The 19,449-nt window shown below is 42.0% G+C and overlaps 1 protein-coding gene across 2 annotated transcripts; it reads left to right on the top strand.

Moving 5' to 3' along the window:
• The first annotated feature begins 1,078 nt into the window (after window positions 1-1,078).
• On the top strand, window positions 1,079-9,492 carry hmgn6 (high mobility group nucleosome binding domain 6). 2 transcript variants are annotated; one of them, XM_029719827.1, is made up of 6 exons: window positions 1,079-1,231; window positions 2,176-2,202; window positions 2,356-2,385; window positions 5,681-5,734; window positions 6,865-6,990; window positions 8,698-9,492. In XM_029719827.1, the coding sequence occupies exons 1-6, from the start codon at window positions 1,217-1,219 to the stop codon at window positions 8,743-8,745; spliced, it is 300 nt and encodes a 99-aa protein (XP_029575687.1). In that variant the 5' UTR covers window positions 1,079-1,216; the 3' UTR covers window positions 8,746-9,492. The 2 variants fall into 2 exon arrangements, with proteins under 2 accessions (XP_029575687.1, XP_029575678.1); XM_029719818.1 differs by having other exon boundaries at window positions 2,173-2,202.
• Window positions 9,493-19,449: the final 9,957 nt, after the last annotated feature.

Raw genomic sequence — 19,449 nt, 5'->3', positions numbered from 1 at the left:
GACATCTGGCCCCCCTGTGGTATACATGAAACACTGCATCCCCACTACAATACCGGGACATCTGGCCCTCCTGTGGTATACATGAAACACTGCATCCCCACTACAATACCGGGACATCTGGCCCTCCAGTGGTATACATGAAACACTGCATCCCCACTACAATACCGGTACATCTGGCCCTCCAGTGGTATACATGAAACACTGCATCCCCACTACAATACCGCTACATCTGGCCCTCCAGTGGTATACATGAAACACTGCATCCCCACTACAATACCGGGACATCTGGCCCTTCTGGGATTTTAGTCCAGTTAGAGATAATGGCTGTGAATTACAATAGTAGAAGCATATAATAGAAGCATATAATGTAAGGTTAGTTTGTTATTTTTGAAGGTGATCATTCATATTCCGTCCCCCTCTCTCTCCCTCTCTCTCTCTCCGGTCTTTCTGACGAGGTAAGAGAGGAAGACTGAGGATGTTTTAGTGAGGTGTGCTGTCTGTCCTCGGCCGCCGGGGGTGCAGGGAGACCAGCCCATTCATTCACACTGGGCTTTGTAGCTGAAGCCACCTACAGGCGCCCGGCCGATGCGACGTATGCATTCCCTCTCCTCAGATGAATTTAGAAAAGCAGACAAACAAAAATGTGTCGAGCTAGAAGGGCGCCATGTTGGCCACAAGCACGAAGCAAAATGTTGATGTATTTTCCGTCTTATTTTGGGCAGAAGGTATAATGGTGGAGTAGAGACAGTCGTTTTATGATGCTAGGAATAGAGAAGGGGGATTATTTTATGAGTTTCATTGAAATAAGACACTATAAATTAAAGGCAACCTCTAGACCCCATCAAATCATGTTCTCTGTTCGCAGGGGCACCAACTAATCAAGAGCTCGATATTCTTTCATGGTGATTTGTTTCTTTTAGCAAATGTTCTCCCTCTCTTCGCTAGAAGCACTTCGCGCGTAAAGAACAGCACCGGTTCCCAAATTGTCCGAGTTCTGCAGCTGCGAATAGCGCTTGGTAATTGGCGGAGAGCACATCAATCATGCGTTTAGCCGCACCCCTCCCCCCATTCAGCCAGTCTGGTGGCTGTTCCTGTGTGTTTACTACACGGACCACGCAGCAGCAGACACTAGCTTTCACATGCACCCAACTCACAACAGCTAGCGAGCTAAAACACTTTATAGTTCCATCTGAAAGAGAATCTCCAACAATCCAACATGCCCAAGAGAAAGGTACGTAGTTTGGTGACTATTTAGAGAGGATTGTGAAACAAGAAAAGCAGGCAGCTATTGATGGCTTGTAAATGAATGTGGAGAGCCATCCCCTCCAACGATTACTTAATTATAAACATATTTCTTCGGAGAATTTACGGCATTTATTTGGAGGGTATGTCCAAAAATATATGTATTTTTTTGTGTTTAAATTAATATTTTTCTGATCGCTTGCGGGCTTAAAAGTCTGGCGACCGGCGGTCGCTGTCCTTTGGGAAGCCAGAAGTCTCTCTCTGTCCATGTAGTTAAAGCACAACCAGCAGCCATGCTTTGCAGCCCAAGTCTCCCTCTCTTCTTCGACCTACCGAACAGAAACGCTTCAGTTACCGCCATTTTCCCCTCAATACGCCCAGAATTACCTTGAGAATTCGCTTTAGTATCTCTAGTTTCAATTCTGATCGTTAAAAGATGCAATCGTCGTCGTATTTCGATACAAATGTATATTTTTTGTCTTTGTTCATGGTCCCAGGTGGCTGCAGTGTCGTGTCTCTACCGCCGGGCGGCGCTGCGGAGGCTAAACTCTGCTCCTCCCTCTTGCTTATCCCGACCCGCGCCACTTTTCAAATCCTGCCTGAGCTCATAGAGAGAAGAGAGAGATGGAGAGAGTGGAGAGAGACAGACAGAGACTTTAGGACCCCAACTTTCACTGTTACTGGTCCCAAAAACATATAAACTGTTAACAAAACTCAAATATTACTTTACAGTTCAATCTAATGGGTCTAAAAACAAGTTTATTTTAACATTATCTATGACATTTTTACTTTTTTCTTGAAATGTGAAAGTTATCTGGGGTCTCCCCTGACAGTTCATAAATGTGTAATTTCAGTCACCGTAGACTGTTGCCTGCTCTTATAGAGAAGTGTTTTTGTGATAAAAGTTGTTTATTTGTTGTTTGTCCTCAGCAGGGAGCCGCTGGGGACGCCAAGGAGGAGGTGAGACTGAGACGGACTCAACACTCTTACCTCAACTACAGCTCATCACTTATCATTACTATTAAATAAATTAACTATTATTTATCAGCTCAGTTTCAACATAGTTGTTCTCTGACAGCGTGTGTGGTGACATGTTTCCTCTTCCTGTTGCAGCCCCAGAGGAGATCCGCTCGGTTATCGGCGGTGAGACCAGCTACGATACAGACATTATACACTACCTTATGACGCATCATATAACCTATACACCAGTTTATTACACATCTATAACCTCTTATTACAGCTTATAGCACATGTATAGACTATAATTAAGGTTACAACACGTCAAATACCTATATACCAGCTTATAACACATACAACCACTATATGACAATTATCACATATGTAACCTCAGCTACAATCATTACACCTGTATTATCACTATATACAGCGGGTCATTACACCTGTATTATCACTATATACAGCGGGTCATTACACCTGTATTGTCACTATATACAGCGGGTAATTACACCTGTATTGTCACTATATACAGCGGATAATTACACCTGTATTATCACTATATACAGCGGGTCATTACACCTGTATTGTCACTATATACAGCGGGTCATTACACCTGTATTGTCACTATATACAGCGGGTCATTACACCTGTATTGTCACTATATACAGCGGGTCATTACACCTGTATTGTCACTATATACAGCGGGTCATTACACCTGTATTGTCACTATATACAGCGGGTCATTACACCTGTATTGTCACTATATACAGCGGGTCATTACACCTGTATTATCACTATATACAGCGGGTCATTACACCTGTATTATCACTATATACAGCGGGTCATTACACCTGTATTGTCACTATATACAGCGGGTCATTACACCTGTATTGTCACTATATACAGCGGTTAATTACACCTGTATTGTCACTATATACAACGGTTAATTACACCTGTATTGTCACTATATACAGCGGTTAATTACACCTGTATTGTCACTATATACAGCGGTTAATTACACCTGTATTGTCACTATATACAGCGGGTCAATTACACCTGTATTGTCACTATATACAGCGGTTAATTACACCTGTATTGTCACTATATACAGCGGGTCAATTACACCTGTATTGTCACTATATACAGTGGGTCATTACACCTGTATTGTCACTATATACAGCGGGTCATTACACCTGTATTGTCACTATATACAGCGGGTCATTACACCTGTATTGTCACTATATACAGCGGGTCATTACACCTGTATTGTCACTATATACAGCGGGTCATTACACCTGTATTGTCACTATATACAGCGGGTCATTACACCTGTATTGTCACTATATACAGCGGGTCATTACACCTGTATTGTCACTATATACAGCGGGTCATTACACCTGTATTGTCACTATATACAGCGGGTCATTACACCTGTATTGTCACTATATACAGCGGGTCATTACACCTGTATTGTCACTATATACAACGGTTAATTACACCTGTATTGTCACTATATACAGCGGTTAATTACACCTGTATTGTCACTATATACAGCGGTTAATTACACCTGTATTGTCACTATATACAGCGGGTCAATTACACCTGTATTGTCACTATATACAGCGGTTAATTACACCTGTATTGTCACTATATACAGCGGGTCAATTACACCTGTATTGTCACTATATACAGTGGGTCATTACACCTGTATTGTCACTATATACAGCGGGTCATTACACCTGTATTGTCACTATATACAGCGGGTCATTACACCTGTATTGTCACTATATACAGCGGGTAATTACACCTGTATTGTCACTATATACAGCGGGTCATTACACCTGTATTGTCACTATATACAGCGGGTCATTACACCTGTATTGTCACTATATACAGCGGGTCATTACACCTGTATTGTCACTATATACAGCGGGTCATTACACCTGTATTGTCACTATATACAGTGGGTCATTACACCTGTATTATCACTATATACAGACCATATTATTACACATGTTTTATAACTATAATAACTAATACACCATATTATTACACATGTTTTATAACTATAATAACTAATACACCATGTTATTACACATGTTTTATAACTATAATAACTAATACACCATATTATTATACATGTTTTATAACTATAATAACTAATACACCATGTTATTACACATGTTTTATAACTATAATAACTAATACACCATGTTATTACACATGTTTTATAACTATAATAACTAATACACCATATTATTACACATGTTTTATAACTATAATAACTAATACACCATATTATTACACATGTTTTATAACTATAATAACTAATACACCATGTTATTACACATGTTTTATAACTATAATAACTAATACACCATATTATTACACATGTTTTATAACTATAATAACTAATACACCAGGTTATTACACATGTTTTATAACTATAATAACTAATACACCAGGTTATTACACAAACTGATAGACACCTTATTACGCATCAATTAGCTATATAAAAGATTATAACACCTTTATAACCTCGGCTACTATACTTCAGTATTACACATACACGATACACTACACTTATCACTCTACTCAGCTAATTCCACATGTTTTACATATTTAGCAGGTTACAGAACTCTTAACCAGTTTATAAATCATGCAACCAGTTAGTAAAGTCCCACTGAAGCCCTAGCTCCTATTGGTCAGTAGATCTGAAGCCCTAGCATCTATTGGTCAGTAGATCTGAAGCCCTAGCTCCTATTGGTCAGTAGATCTGAAGCCCTAGCATCTATTGGTCAGTAGATCTGAAGCCCTAGCTCCTATTGGTCAGCAGATCTGAAGCTCTAGCTCCTATTGGTCAGTAGATCTGAAGCCCTAGCATCTATTGGTCAGTAGATCTGAAGCCCTAGCTCCTATTGGTCAGTAGATCTGAAGCCCTAGCTCCTATTGGTCAGTAGATCTGAAGCCCTAGCATCTATTGGTCAGTAGATCTGAAGCCCTAGCTCCTATTGGTCAGTAGATCTGAAGCCCTAGCTCCTATTGGTCAGTAGATCTGAAGCCTTAGCTCCTATTGGTCAGCAGATCTGAAGCCTTAGCTCCTATTGGTCAGCAGATCTGAAGCTCTAGCTCCTATTGGTCAGCAGATCTGAAGCCCTTGCTCCTATTGGTCAGTAGATCTGAAGCCATAGCATCTATTGGTCAGTAGATCTGAAGCTCTAGCTCCTATTGGTCAGTAGATCTGAAGCCTTAGCTCCTATTGGTCAGCAGATCTGAAGCCTTAGCTCCTATTGGTCAGCAGATCTGAAGCTCTAGCTCCTATTGGTCAGCAGATCTGAAGCCCTTGCTCCTATTGGTCAGTAGATCTGAAGCCATAGCATCTATTGGTCAGTAGATCTGAAGCCCTAGCTCCTATTGGTCAGTAGAACTAGGAATGATCAGTGGTTGTAGAACACATGAGACTGATGTTCTCTCTCTCCAGAAACCAGCCCCAGCCAAGGCTGAACCCAAGGCCAAGAAGGAGAAACCAGCGAAGGTAAGAGAACAGAACTACAAACCCCAGGACTGCACACAACAGAACTACAAACTCAAGAACCATCAAACAGAACAAAAGACTAGAACATCGCATTACAGATCTACAAACCCCAGGAACATCACAAAAAAACATAAATACAAACCCCCTCTCCAGAAAGAGAAGGCATACATAGTATACTGTGCCTTTGGAGAGTATTCAGACCGCTTAATTTCCCTCCCACATTTTGTTAAGTTACAGCCTTATTCTAAAATGAATACAAAAATACATACATCCTCATCAATCTACACACAATACCCCATAATGACAAAGCGAAAACAGGTTTTTAGAATTTTTTAGCAAATGTAGAGCTGGCCGCCCTACCAAACTGAGCAATTGGGGGAGAAGGGCCTTGGTCAGAGAGGTGACCAAGAACCCGATGGTCACTCTGACAGAGCTCCAGAGTTCCTCTGTGGAGATGGGAGAACCTTCCAGAAGGACAACCATCTCTGCAGCACTCCAACAATCAGGCCTTTATGGTAGAGTGATCAGACGGAAGCCACTCCTCAGTAAAAGGCACCTAAAGACTCTGACCATGAAAAAACAAGATCCTCTGGTCTGATGAAACCAAGATTCAACTCTTTGGTCTGAATGCCAAGCGTCACGCCGGGAGGAAACCTGGGACCATCCCTACAGTGAAGCATGGTGGTGGCAGCATCATGCTGTGGGGATGTTTTTCAACGGCAGCAACTGGGAGACTAGCCAGGATCGAGGCAAAGTTGAACGGAGCAAAGTACAGAGAGATCCTTGATGAAAACCTGCTCCAGAGCGCGCAGGACCTCAGACTGGGGCGAATGTTCACCTTCCAACAGGACAACGACCCGAAGCACACAGCCAAGACAACACAGGAGTGACTAAGGGACAAGTCTATGAATGTTCTTGAGTGGCCCAGCCAGAGCCCGGACTTGAAACCATTCGAACATCTCTGGAGTTTTTGCTTTGTCAATATGGGGTTTTGTGCATAGATTGAGGGGAACAACTATTTAATCCATTTTAGAATAAGGCTGTAACCTAAAATGTGGAAACAGTCAAGGGGTCTGAATACTTTCCGAAGGCTCTGTAGATAAAGATAATGTCTGTCATCACCCATCCAGAAAGAGAAGGCTGTGAACGACAAGAAGGAGGAGAAGAAAACTAAGAAGGCAGCAGCGAAGGAGAACGCGGAGGCTGAAGCTGCTGAGGAGAACCACTCTGAGAACGGAGACGCCAAGACCAACCAGGTAATATAGATTACTATACTGGACACTACTATACTATACACTACTATACTGGACACTACTATACTGGACACTACTATACTGGACACTACTATACTGGACACTACTATACTGGACACTACTATACTGGACACTACTATACTATACACTACTATACTGGACACTACTATACTGGACACTACTATACTATACACTACTATACTGGACACTACTATACTGGACACTACTATACTGGACACTACTATACTATACACTACTATACTGGACACTACTATACTGGACACTACTATACTGGACACTACTATACTATACACTACTATACTGGACACTACTATACTGGACACTACTATACTGGACATTACTATACTGGACACTACTATACTATACACTACTATACTGGACACTACTATACTGGACACTACTATACTATACACTACTATACTGGACACTACTATACTGGACACTACTATACTGCACACTACAATACTGGACGCTGCTATACTGGACATTACTATACTGGACACTACTATACTGGACACTACTATACTGCTATACTGGACACTACTATACTGGACACTACTATACTGGACACTACTATACTGGACACTGCTATACTGGACACTACTGTACACTGCTATACTGGACACTACTATACTGGACATTACTATACTGGACACTACTATACTGCTATACTGGACACTACTATACTGGACACTACTATACTGGACACTGCTATACTGGACACTGCTATACTGGACACTACTGTACACTGCTATACTGGACACTACTATACTGGACATTACTATACTGGACACTACTGTACATTACTATACTGTACATTACTATACTGGACACTACTATACTGGACACTACTGTACACTACTATACTGGACACTACTGTACACTGCTATACTGGACACTACTGTACTGTATAATACTGTACACTGCTATACTGTATAATACTGTACTGTAGACTTCTATACTATATCCTACTGTACTGTGCACTACTATACTATATACTACTATACTGTACACTACTGTACTATATACTACTATACTGTACTATATACTACTGTACTGTGCACTACTATACTATATACTACTATACTGTAAACTACTATTCACCACTATACTGTACATGACTATACACTACTACAGTATATACTACTATAAACTACTATACTATGGGCTCCCGAGTGGCGCAGCGGTCTAAGGCACTGCATCTCAGTGCTAGAGGCGTCACTACAGACCCTGGTTCGATTCCAGGCTGTATCACAACCGGCTGTGATTGGGAGTCCCATAGGGCGGCACACAACTGGCCCAGCGTCGTTAGGGTTTGGCCCGGGGTAGGCCGTCATTGTAAATAATAATTTGTTCATAACTGACTTGCTTAGTTAAATAAAGGTTAAATAAAAATACTACTATACTGTACATTACTATACATAAGACAGGTCATAGACAGACATTCGATGGTCATTAACAGGTATAGAGAGACATAAGACAGTCATTGCAGACATAAAGGAGTATAGATGGATCTAGAGACTGAGTCCAAGGAGGAAGTAGAAAGACGTCAAGACTGTAGAGGACACGAGGCTGGTCATAAAGGGACATTGGTCAGCTTGACGGCAGAGATAAGCTCCTGCTTAGGATGAGAAACTACCAACAGGAATGTCAGGTTGTTATGCTGACCTTTAACCTCTGACCCTGCAGATGGAGGATGCTCCCGAGGCGGAGAAGGAGGAAGCCAAGTCTGAGTAGCAACACTGCCGACCCCTGACCCCGACCCCCAGCCTGCCCCAGTGTCCGTGGTCCCCCTCCAAGGCGTATTGTTAACAGAAGAATATTTTTATCAGTGATTTTATAAGTATACTATCTACTGTCCGTACAGATTTTTAGCACAAAGCAAAGCTGAGTAATATGAAGCAGATCTGCAGCGGTCATATCAACAAAGTGTCTGCAGGCAAGATGAACACACTAAAATATTTTTTAATTAAACAGCATTTCATGATTGTGTAGGAAGGAAAGCGCGTCCCGTTCCATAGTGAGTGGTGTGTTCCTGTTCCCCTCCTTCTCCACAGTTAGTTCTACCTTAGTCCTGGTTAATGAACTGTTTTGATCCCGTCTGTTCTGTGCAGTGAGTTCCTTTTGCTTTGTCTAAATGTTCCTGTTTTTACATGAAACATGTTCTAAGCGTGTTGAAAGTGTGTTGTCCAATAAGAAAGAGGAAGAGGATCATGAGAAAAATTCCAGGCACAGTGACATGCGTGTGTCTCCTAGGCGACCCTGTAACAGTGACATGCGTGCGTCTCCTAGGCGACCCTGTAACAATGACATGCATGTCTCCTAGGCGACTACAGCAGCCGTGTGCAACAGCTTTCCATCTTGTTGGTTTTCTAAACACAGTTTTTTTTTAGATGAGCGGTGGTCTGACGTGTGCAGGAGTCTCTGTCCCTCTGATGTTCTGGAATTCTCCAATAAAACAAGTCCTGTGAATTTTCCTCAAAACTTTGTTGAGTCTTTTACATCTTAGCCATGGGGTAGTTGGGCGTTCATTCACATTTCATTCTGTGTGAAGGCTGTTATAGGTCTGTTGTGGCTTCACTCACAGGTGTGAAATTAGCTCTTGACTAATCCAGAAGGAAAACTAGGGATGTCTTTTCCGGGATTCTCCATTCTCATGCCTTTTCAAATCTAGTTTTATTGGTCGCATACACACATTTAGCAGATGTTATTGGTCCATACACATATTTAGCAGATGTTATTGGTCCATACACATATTTAGCAGATGTTATTGGTCCATACACATATTTAACAGATGTTATTGGTCCATATTTAACAGATGTTATTGGTCCATATTTAACAGATGTTATTGGTCCATATTTAACAGATGTTATTGGTCCATATCTAACAGATGTTATTGGTCCATATTTAACAGATGTTATTGGTCCATATTTAACAGATGTTATTGGTCCATATTTAACAGATGTTATTGGTCCATACACATATTTAACAGATGTTATTGGTCCATATTTAACAGATGTTATTGGTCCATATTTAATAGATGTTATTGGTCCATATTTATCAGATGTTATTGGTCCATATTTAACAGATGTTATTGGTCCATATTTAACAGATGTTATTGTGGGTGTAGTGAAATGCCTGGTTCTCCTAGGATTCTGCCTTAGTCCTGGTTTATTAACTATTCTCCTTGATGTGTGTTTAGTCCAGGACTAGGACCTACAGTGGTAATGTTAACCCCATTTCTTCTCACAGCTGCTCTGTTAGGTGAAATGCTCTAAGGCGGTGTATAGACAGAGAAAAGCCTGGGTCGCAGGCTCAACACATTTATAACATAAATACTTTACCTCTGAGATAAATCTACCAACTTAAAAAAAAGTGATACCTTTGATAGAAGCAACAAAAAGAGGGAAGGAAGAAAAGTATTGCATTGTAAAAGTATTGGAGGAGCTTCTTCTAAGAGCAGGCTCCATTTTGTCTCTTGTTGTGGAGAGTGTAGTTATGTTTATGACCACTAGTTGTCAGCATTGTCCTGTATCCGCTGTGAGAGCAAGGTGACGTCTGATCTGCAGAGGGCTAAGAGTTGGCATGACAGCAGGCTTCAGTTCCAACCAAGCAATGACACCTGATGCAACTAATCATCAAATCCTGTTCATTAATGAGGAATGTATTAGTTGTGTGACTGCTTGGCTGGAGCAAAATCCTGCACCCACACGGACACATGTGAGTTAGAATCAGGAAACCATATACATCGAATTACTAGTTGGGGAAGCTACTCTGAAAATATAGTTGACCAATTACTGGAGGAAGTTAAGCTACGCTAAGCTACCCTTAAAGATATACTATGCAGAATGGAGCCATTTCCTGTACTATGCAGAAAGGGGCCATTTCCTGTACTATGCAGAAAGGAGCCATTTCCTGTACTATGCAGAAAGGGGGCACTTCCTGTACCATGCAGAAAGGAGCCATTTCCTGTACTATGCAGAAAGGGGCCACTTCCTGTACCATGCAGAAAGGAGCCATTTCCTGTACTATGCAGAAAGGGGCCATTTCCTGTACTATGCAGAAAGGGGCCATTTCCTGTACTATGCAGAAAGGGGCCATTTCCTGGTTGTTAAAATTCTAATAGTTTGACAAAACAAGCAAGTTTAGTGTAGAGAATTATTGTACCATCGAAACTGCTGTGAAATATTTTTTATTTCACCTTAATTTAAATATCTTTTACATAACCAAAAATATCTTGTTTGAAGCTAGTGTACAAAACCGAAAGTAAAAGACACAAACACGAAACTTAAGAATGGGAAGCATAGAACTAGTGCACATAGAACATGGAATAGCTCTCTCTGCCCTTAACCTTGTTCTGAACACCTCCAAAACAAAGGTCATGTGGTTCGGTAAGAAGAATGCCCCTCTTCCCACAGGTGTGATTACTACCTCTGAGGGTTTAGAGCTGGAGGTAGTAACCTCATACAAGTACTTGGGAGTATGGCTAGACAGTTGTCGTGGAAAATTGCAAGATTATGTTATAATGCTTGTATTGTATTATAATGGTTGTTTTATTCGACAGAATAGAGTATTCTGTTAACTATTGTGTGTGTGTTTTACTGAGGATGGGCCTCTATGAGATAGCACTGACAGAGGAGATTTACGATGTCTTTGGGTGATAAAACCTAAAGAGCATTCCAGAGGACATGAGCTAATGGTTCTGTTCTATACCGTACCAGGAAGAGACGAATCCAGTTTGGGGTAGGAGGACCAGACGCTGGTCTGTTCTATACCGTACCAGGGAGAGACGGATCCAGTTTGGAGTAGGAGGACCAGACGCTGGTCTGTTCTATACCGTACCAGGGAGAGACGGATCCAGTTTGGAGTAGGAGGACCAGACGCTGGTCTGTTCTATACCGTACCAGGGAGAGACGGATCCAGTTTGGAGTAGGAGGACCAGACGCTGGTCTGTTCTATACCGTACCAGGGAGAGACGGATCCAGTTTGGAGTAGGAGGACCAGACACTGGTCTGTTCTATACTGTACCAGGGAGAGACGGATCCAGTTTGGAGTCGGAGGACCAGACACTGGTCTATACAATGAAAACTGTTGATACAGCAGTTGCTGTCTGCTATGTTTTATAGATATCTGTCATACAGAACTTAACCTTGTGACCCATTCTATGTATCTGTGGTTCGTCATGTACGTTGAGAGGGGTGTATCTTGGCTATAAAAGATCTTTGTAATTTTGTGTAGACACTTTTCAATGGCGCATCATTGAAAGTCAAGTGCTATTGCAAAGCTCTTATTATTAAAGATGTAGTTAAAGTATAACTCTGACTGGTGTGTGAAGTTTGTAACTCTCCTCATTTGGTAATGCAGAAATTAGCCACCACACAGTACACTGTCCTTCTCTCAGCACATATCAAAGCTGCAGTCTAATGTTAAATCTAAACTTGGTTTCCTCTATCGTAATCGCTCCTCTTTCACCCCAGCTGCCAAACTAACCCTGATTTAGATGACCATCCTACCCATGCTAGATTACGGAGACGTAATTTATAGACCAACAGGTAAGGGTGCTCTCGAGCTGCTAAATGTTCTTTAACCATTCGGCCATCAGATTTGCCACCAATGTTCCTTATAGGACACATCACTACACTCTATACTTTTCTGTAAACTGGTCATCTCTGTATACCCGTTGCAAGACCCACTGGTTGATGCTTATTTATAAAAGCCTCTTAGGCCTCACTCCCCCCTATCTGAGATATCTATTGCAGCCCTCATCTTCCACATACAACACCTGTTCTGCCAGTCACATTCTGTTAAAGGTCCCCAAAGCACACACATCCCTGGGTCGCTCCTCTTTTCAGTTTGCTGCAGCTAGCGACTGGAACGAGCTGCAACAAACACTCAAACTGGACAGTTTTATCTCCATCTCTTCCTTCAAAGACTCAATCATGGACACTCTTACTGACAGTTGTGGCTGCTTATCGTGATGTATTGTTGTCTCTACCTTCTTGCCCTTTGCGCTGTTGTCTGTGCCCAATAATGTTTGTACCATGTTGTATTGCTACCATGCTGTGTTGTCATGTTGTGTTGCTGCCATGCTATGTTGTTGTCTTAGGTCTCTCTATGTAGTGTTGCTACCATGCTGTGTTTTCATGTGTTGCTGCCATGCTATGTTGTTGTCTTAGGTCTCTCTTTATGTAGTGTTGTGGTGCTACTTGCTACCATGCTGTGTTGTCATGTGTTGCTGCCATGCTGTGTTGTCATGTGTTGCTACCATGCTATGTTGTTGTCTTAGGTCTCTCTTTATGTGGTGTTTTGGTCTCTCTTGTCATGATGTGTGTTTTGTCCTATATTTGTATTTTATTTTTAATCCCAGCCCCCGTCCCCTCAGGAGGCCTTTTGGTAGGCCGTCACTGTAAATAAGAATTTGTTCTTAACTGACTTGCCTAGTTGAATAAAGGTTAAATAAAATAATAAACAACACTAATCCATCTATGTTATGGGAAACCATCAAAGCTTATTTGTGTGGCCTGATAATATATTGTAGTGCAAAACATTTTTTTCTTTATGTCTGAACAAAGAAATCTGGAATTACAACTTTCTAATTTAGAACAGGAACACAAACACCCATCCAAGGACAATTATAAAAAAGTGGTCAGATGAAGCAGGTTTGCTAGCACAGACTGGAACATGTTCCGGGATTCTTCCGATGGCATTGAGGAGTACACCACAGTCACTGGCTTTATCAATAAGTGCATCGAGGACGTCGTTCCCACAGTGACTGTACGTACATACCCCAACCAGAAGCCATGGATTACAGGCAACATCCGCACTGAGCTAAAGGGTAGAGCTGCCGCTTTCAAGGTCCGGGACTCTAACCCGGAAGCTTATGAGAAATCCTGCTATGCCCTGCGACGAACCATCAAAGAGGCAAAGCGTCAATACAGGGCTAAGATTGAATCATACTACACCGGCTCTGACGCTCGTCTTATGTGGCAGGGCTTGCAAACTATTACAGACTACAAAGGGAAGCACAGCCGAGAGCTGCCCAGGGACATGAGCCTACCAGATGAGTTAAATCACTTCTATGCTCGCTTCGAGGCAAGCAACACTGAGGCATGCATGAGAGCATCAGCTGTTCCGGACGACTGTGTGATCACGCTCTCCGTAGCCAATGTGAGTAAGACCTTTAAACAGGTCAACCTACACAAGGCTGCGGGGCCAGACAGATTACCAGGACGTGTGCTCCGGGCATTTGCTGACCAACTGGCAGGTGTCTTCACTGACATTTTCAACATGTCCCTGATTGAGTCTGTAATACCAACATGTTTCAAGCAGACCACCATAGTCCCTGTGCCCTAGAAAGCGAAGGTAACCTGCCTAAATGATTACAGCCCCGTAGCACTCACGTCGGTAGTCATGAAGTGCTTTGAAAGGCTGGTCATGGCTCACATCAACACCATCATCCTGGAAACCCTAGACCCATTCCAATTCGCAAACCTCCCCAACAGATCCACAGATGACGCCATCTCAATCGCACTCCACACTGCCCTTTTCCACCTGGACAAAAGGAACACCTATGTGTGAATGCTGTTAATTGACTACAATTCAGTGTTCAACACCATAGTGCCCACAAAGCTCATCACTACACTAAAAGGGTACGACAACACATTTTCCCCCTCAGGAGACAGATTTGGTCCCCAGATCCTCAAAAAGTTCTATAGCTACACTGTCGAGAGCATCCTGACCGGCTACAACACCGCCTGGTATGGCAACTGCTCACTCGGCATCTGACCATAAGGTGCTACAGAGGGAAGTGCGTACGGCCCAGTACATCATTGGGGCCAAGCTTACTGCCATCCAGGACCTATATACAAGGCGTGTCAGAGGAAGGCCCAAAACATTGTAAAAGACTCCATTCACCCGTTATAGAGTGTTCTTTCTGCTACCACAAGGCAAGCAGTACCGGAGCGCCAAGTCTAGAACCAAAAGGCTCTTTAACAGCTTCTACCCCAAATTGCTGAACAATTTATCAAATGGCCACCCGGACTATTTATATTGAGCCCCCGTTTCAACTCGCTGTTTATTATCTATGCATAGTCACTCTACCCCCACCTACATGTACAAATTGCCTCAACTAACCCGTACCCTCGCACATTGGCTTTGTACTGGTACCCCCTGTACCAGTACTCGTTATTGTTATTTTATTGTGTTATTATATATATTTTTTTAGAACTTTAGTTAGAACTGCATTGTTGGTTAAGGGCTTGTAACTAAGCATTTCACTGTAAGGTCTACACCTGTTGTATTCGGCGCATGTAAGGGGTGCGTATTGGCGGCAGAGAAGTCAGGCGCAGGAGAGCAAAAAACTGTGTTTACAACGGCACAGTTTAATAATTAAAACCACCGGAAACAGAACAATAAATAAATGGGTACAAAACCCGTCGCACACCAGACATAACGTGCACAAGCACTTACAATAAACAATTCCGGACAAGGACATGGGGGGAACAGAGGGTTAAATACACAACATGTAATGATGGAATTGAAACCAGGTGTGTGGGAAGACAAGACAAAACAAATGGAAAATGAAAAGTAGATTGATGATGGCTAGAAAGCCATCGACGCCGACCACCGCCTGAACAAGGAGAGGAAGCGACTTCGACAGAGGTCGTGACAGCGCGTGTGACAAATACAATTTCATTTGATTTGATTAGAAATGTCCCTGCCCCTTGATCCTGGTTTATGTGTCAAGAATTATCTGCAATTTATGATCAGTCAGCAGTTCACACACCAAGTAGTCTACTGGGAAGACATTCAACACTTAAAGTAGATGGCCCTAGCTAGCATAAAGACAGTACCAGACCACAACAGACCAAATAATAATACTTATCACTCCTGGAGATATCAGGAGTCCGGAAACTCCCGGTTGTCACATCAAAAATGCCCTTCATTACGAAGTCTTCCGCCGCGAGGTGCTGGCTGCAGATCCTGCTAGCTCAAGCTGGCACGTCGTTCCTTTTCAAGACATGAAGCCACTCCTTCAAAAGTTGTGGGTCCTTGGGTAGCCGATGGTAGTTTACAGAGGGATTTTTTTGGAGCCAAATCATACAACCTGGCGCTATACAGTTCATGTGTGAACTACCTCTTGTTGTTGCCATCTACATCGTCCGCACCGAACCTCACTCTCTTCAATTCACTCTCCAAGCGAACAGTAGCGGTGCATCCCCCCATGTGATAATTGGGTTGTTTGCTCCATAACATCTTAGTTAATATGCCTTGCGACCGTGATATAAAGGGCTAAAGGCCGAGACAATGAGACACAATGGCAGAATAAATTCATCCACACCTTTTGTTTCATCACAAAGCCTGATAGTAACCTCTGTCTAGTGAAGTCCACAAGCATATTGCATGTAACAAACAGTTACATGACCTACAGCACAGTCAATCAAGTTAATGTTTCAAACAACGATTGATTTAGAACCACAAGTTGCAAAGAAAACAAGAGCTGCCTCCACTATTCCAGCACCATTTCAACTTCAACATTTCAACATCATCAAATAATCTCTGCTTAGTCTAATACAGTGACAACTAAAAGATACCAAAAACAATTTAGTCCAATCAACGTAAGCTAAATATGATGTGGCAGTCCATGGTTCTGATTTCTGTGTGTGTGCGTGTGGGTGCTCGTTCGTGCAAGTAGAAAAACATGTTCACTCACCCTACTTGTGGAGAAACGCCAATGCCATCCTCCTCTCTTTCAAGTTGATGAAACGGTCTATCACTCTGTCATACAGTACACACTTTTATTTTTTGTTGTCCTAGGTTACCTGGCTAAAAGAGCCGGTGTATTAGGATTCATTCTAACTGACGATTCAATCTAACTGACAATTCAATCTAACTGACGATTCAATCTAACGGACGATTCATTCTAACTGACTAGTCAATCTAACGGACGATTCAATCTAACTGACAATTCAATCTAACTAACAATTCAATCTAACTGACGATTCAATCTAACTGACGCAAGTAACTGACGCAAGCAGTCAAATTAGATTTAAAAAACAGATAAAAAAACACCTTAAGGAAAAGCTGGGACTGTGAAACAACACAAATATTGGCACACACACACACACACACGCACGCACGCACACACACACACACACGCGCACGCGCATGCGCACCCACACACACACACACACACACACACACACACCTACACACACACCCACACACACCCACACACACACACACACACACTCACACTCACACTCACACATGATAACATACACACTATACATACACATGGATTTAGTACAGTAGATATCTGGTAGTTGTGGAATAGGGGCCTGAGGGGGACACAGTGTGTTGTGAATGTATTGTAATGTTTTTAAAATTGTATAAACTGTCTTAATTTTGCTGGAATCCAGGAAGAGTAGCTGCTGCTTTGGCAGCAGCTAATGGGGATCCATAATAAATACAAGTACAAATACAAATCTTAATCCTGTATTGATGCTTTGCTTGTTTGATGGTTCGTCTGAGGGCGTAGCGAGATTTCTTATAAGCGTCCGGATTGGTGTCCCGCTCCTTGAAAGCGGCAGCTCTAGCCTTTAGCTCGATGCGGATGTTGCCTGTAATCCATGGCTTCTGGTTGGGATCGGTACGTACGGTCACTGTGGGGACAATGTCGTCGATGCACTTATTGATGAAGCCGATGACTGAGGTGATATACTCCTCAATGCCATTGGATGAATCCCGGAACATATTCCAGTCTGTGCTAGCAAAACAGACCTTTAGCGTAGCATCCGCATCATCTGACCACTTCCATATTGAGCGAGTCACTGGTACTTCCTGCTTTAGTTTTTGCTTGCAAGCAGGAATCAGGAGGATAGAATTGTGGTCATATTTGCCAAATGGAGGGCGAGGGAGAGCTTTGTATGCATCTCTATGTGTGGAGTAAAGGTGGTCTAGAGTTTTTTTTCCTCTGGTTGCACACAACATTTGGTAAAACTCTCTCTCTCCTACACCCAGGCTGCTGCTGAGGAGATTCTTCCTCATGGCCAGACAGTACAGAAAGAGAGAGTGCGTTTTCATAGAGAGAACAAAGGAACTTCTTCCACCTCACAGAACTTGAGAACTGAACAATATTCATGTTCTGGAGAATGTATAAACGGTCGGTGAAGTAGCCAGCTACGAACTGGTCTGTTTGGTACAATTTTGTGAAACTCATGAGAGACAATACACCCACATTACCATAACCCTGTTATTACAAGAGTCTCAGTTGTGAGGCTTGCATCTAATTGTTGTATAAAATGAATGAGAAAAGATTAAACTATTTGCGAAATTATATAATGTGATTTTAAACTGTTTAATGAAGGAAACTCCAATTCCCTTTGGAGTTTAACCTCTATGGGACCGGCGGGATGAATTCGTCCCACCTACGTAACAGCCAGTGTAATCCTGTGGCGCGATTTTCAAAACGTTTGAAATGCTATTACTTCAATTTCTCAAACATATGACTATTTTACAGCTATTTAAAGACAAGACTCTCGTTAATCTAACCACACTGTCCGATTTCAAAAAGGCTTTACAACGAAAGCAAAACATTAGATTATGTCAGCAGAGTACCCAGCCAGAAATAATCAGACACCCATTTTTCAAGCTAGCATATAATGTCACAAAAACCCAAACCACAGCTAAATGCAGCACTAACCTTTTATGATCTTCATCAGATGACACACATAGGACATTATGTTATACAATACATGCATGTCTGTTCAATCAAGTTCATATTTATATCAAAAACCAGCTTTTTCACATTAGCATGTGACGTTCAGAAAAAGCATACCCCCCGCAAACTTCCGGGGAATTTACTAACAATTTACTAAATTACTCACGATAAACGTTCACAAAAAGCATAAGAATTATTTTAAGAATTATATATACAGAACTCCTCTATGCACTCGATATGTCCGATTTTAAAATAGCTTTTCGGATGAAGCACATTTTGCAATATTCTGAGTAGATAGCCCGGCATCACGGGCTAGCTATTTAGACACCCACCCAGTTTAGCCTTCACCAAAATCACATTTCCTATAAGAAAAATGGTCTTACCTTTCCTGTTCTTCGTCAGAATGCACTCCCAGGACTTCTACTTCAATAACAAATGTAGGTTTGGTCCCAAATAATCCATAGTTATGTTCCATCTGCGACGTTTTGTTTGTGCGTTCTAGACACTATCAGAATGGTAAATCACGGTCGCGCACATGGCGCTTAACGTGACAAAAGAATTCTAAATATTCCATTACCGTACTTCGAAGCATGTCAACCGCTGTTTAAAATCAATTTTTATGCCATTATTCTCGTAAAAAAGCGATAATATTCCGACCGGGAATCTGCAATTAGCTAAACAGCCGAAGGAAAATACTGCACGGGGTCGAATCGGGCACG

Source organism: Salmo trutta, chromosome 3 (assembly GCF_901001165.1).
Source record: "Salmo trutta chromosome 3, fSalTru1.1, whole genome shotgun sequence".
Taxonomy (NCBI): Eukaryota; Metazoa; Chordata; class Actinopteri; order Salmoniformes; family Salmonidae; genus Salmo; species Salmo trutta.
This window is presented reverse-complemented; position numbering and strand designations above follow the sequence as displayed.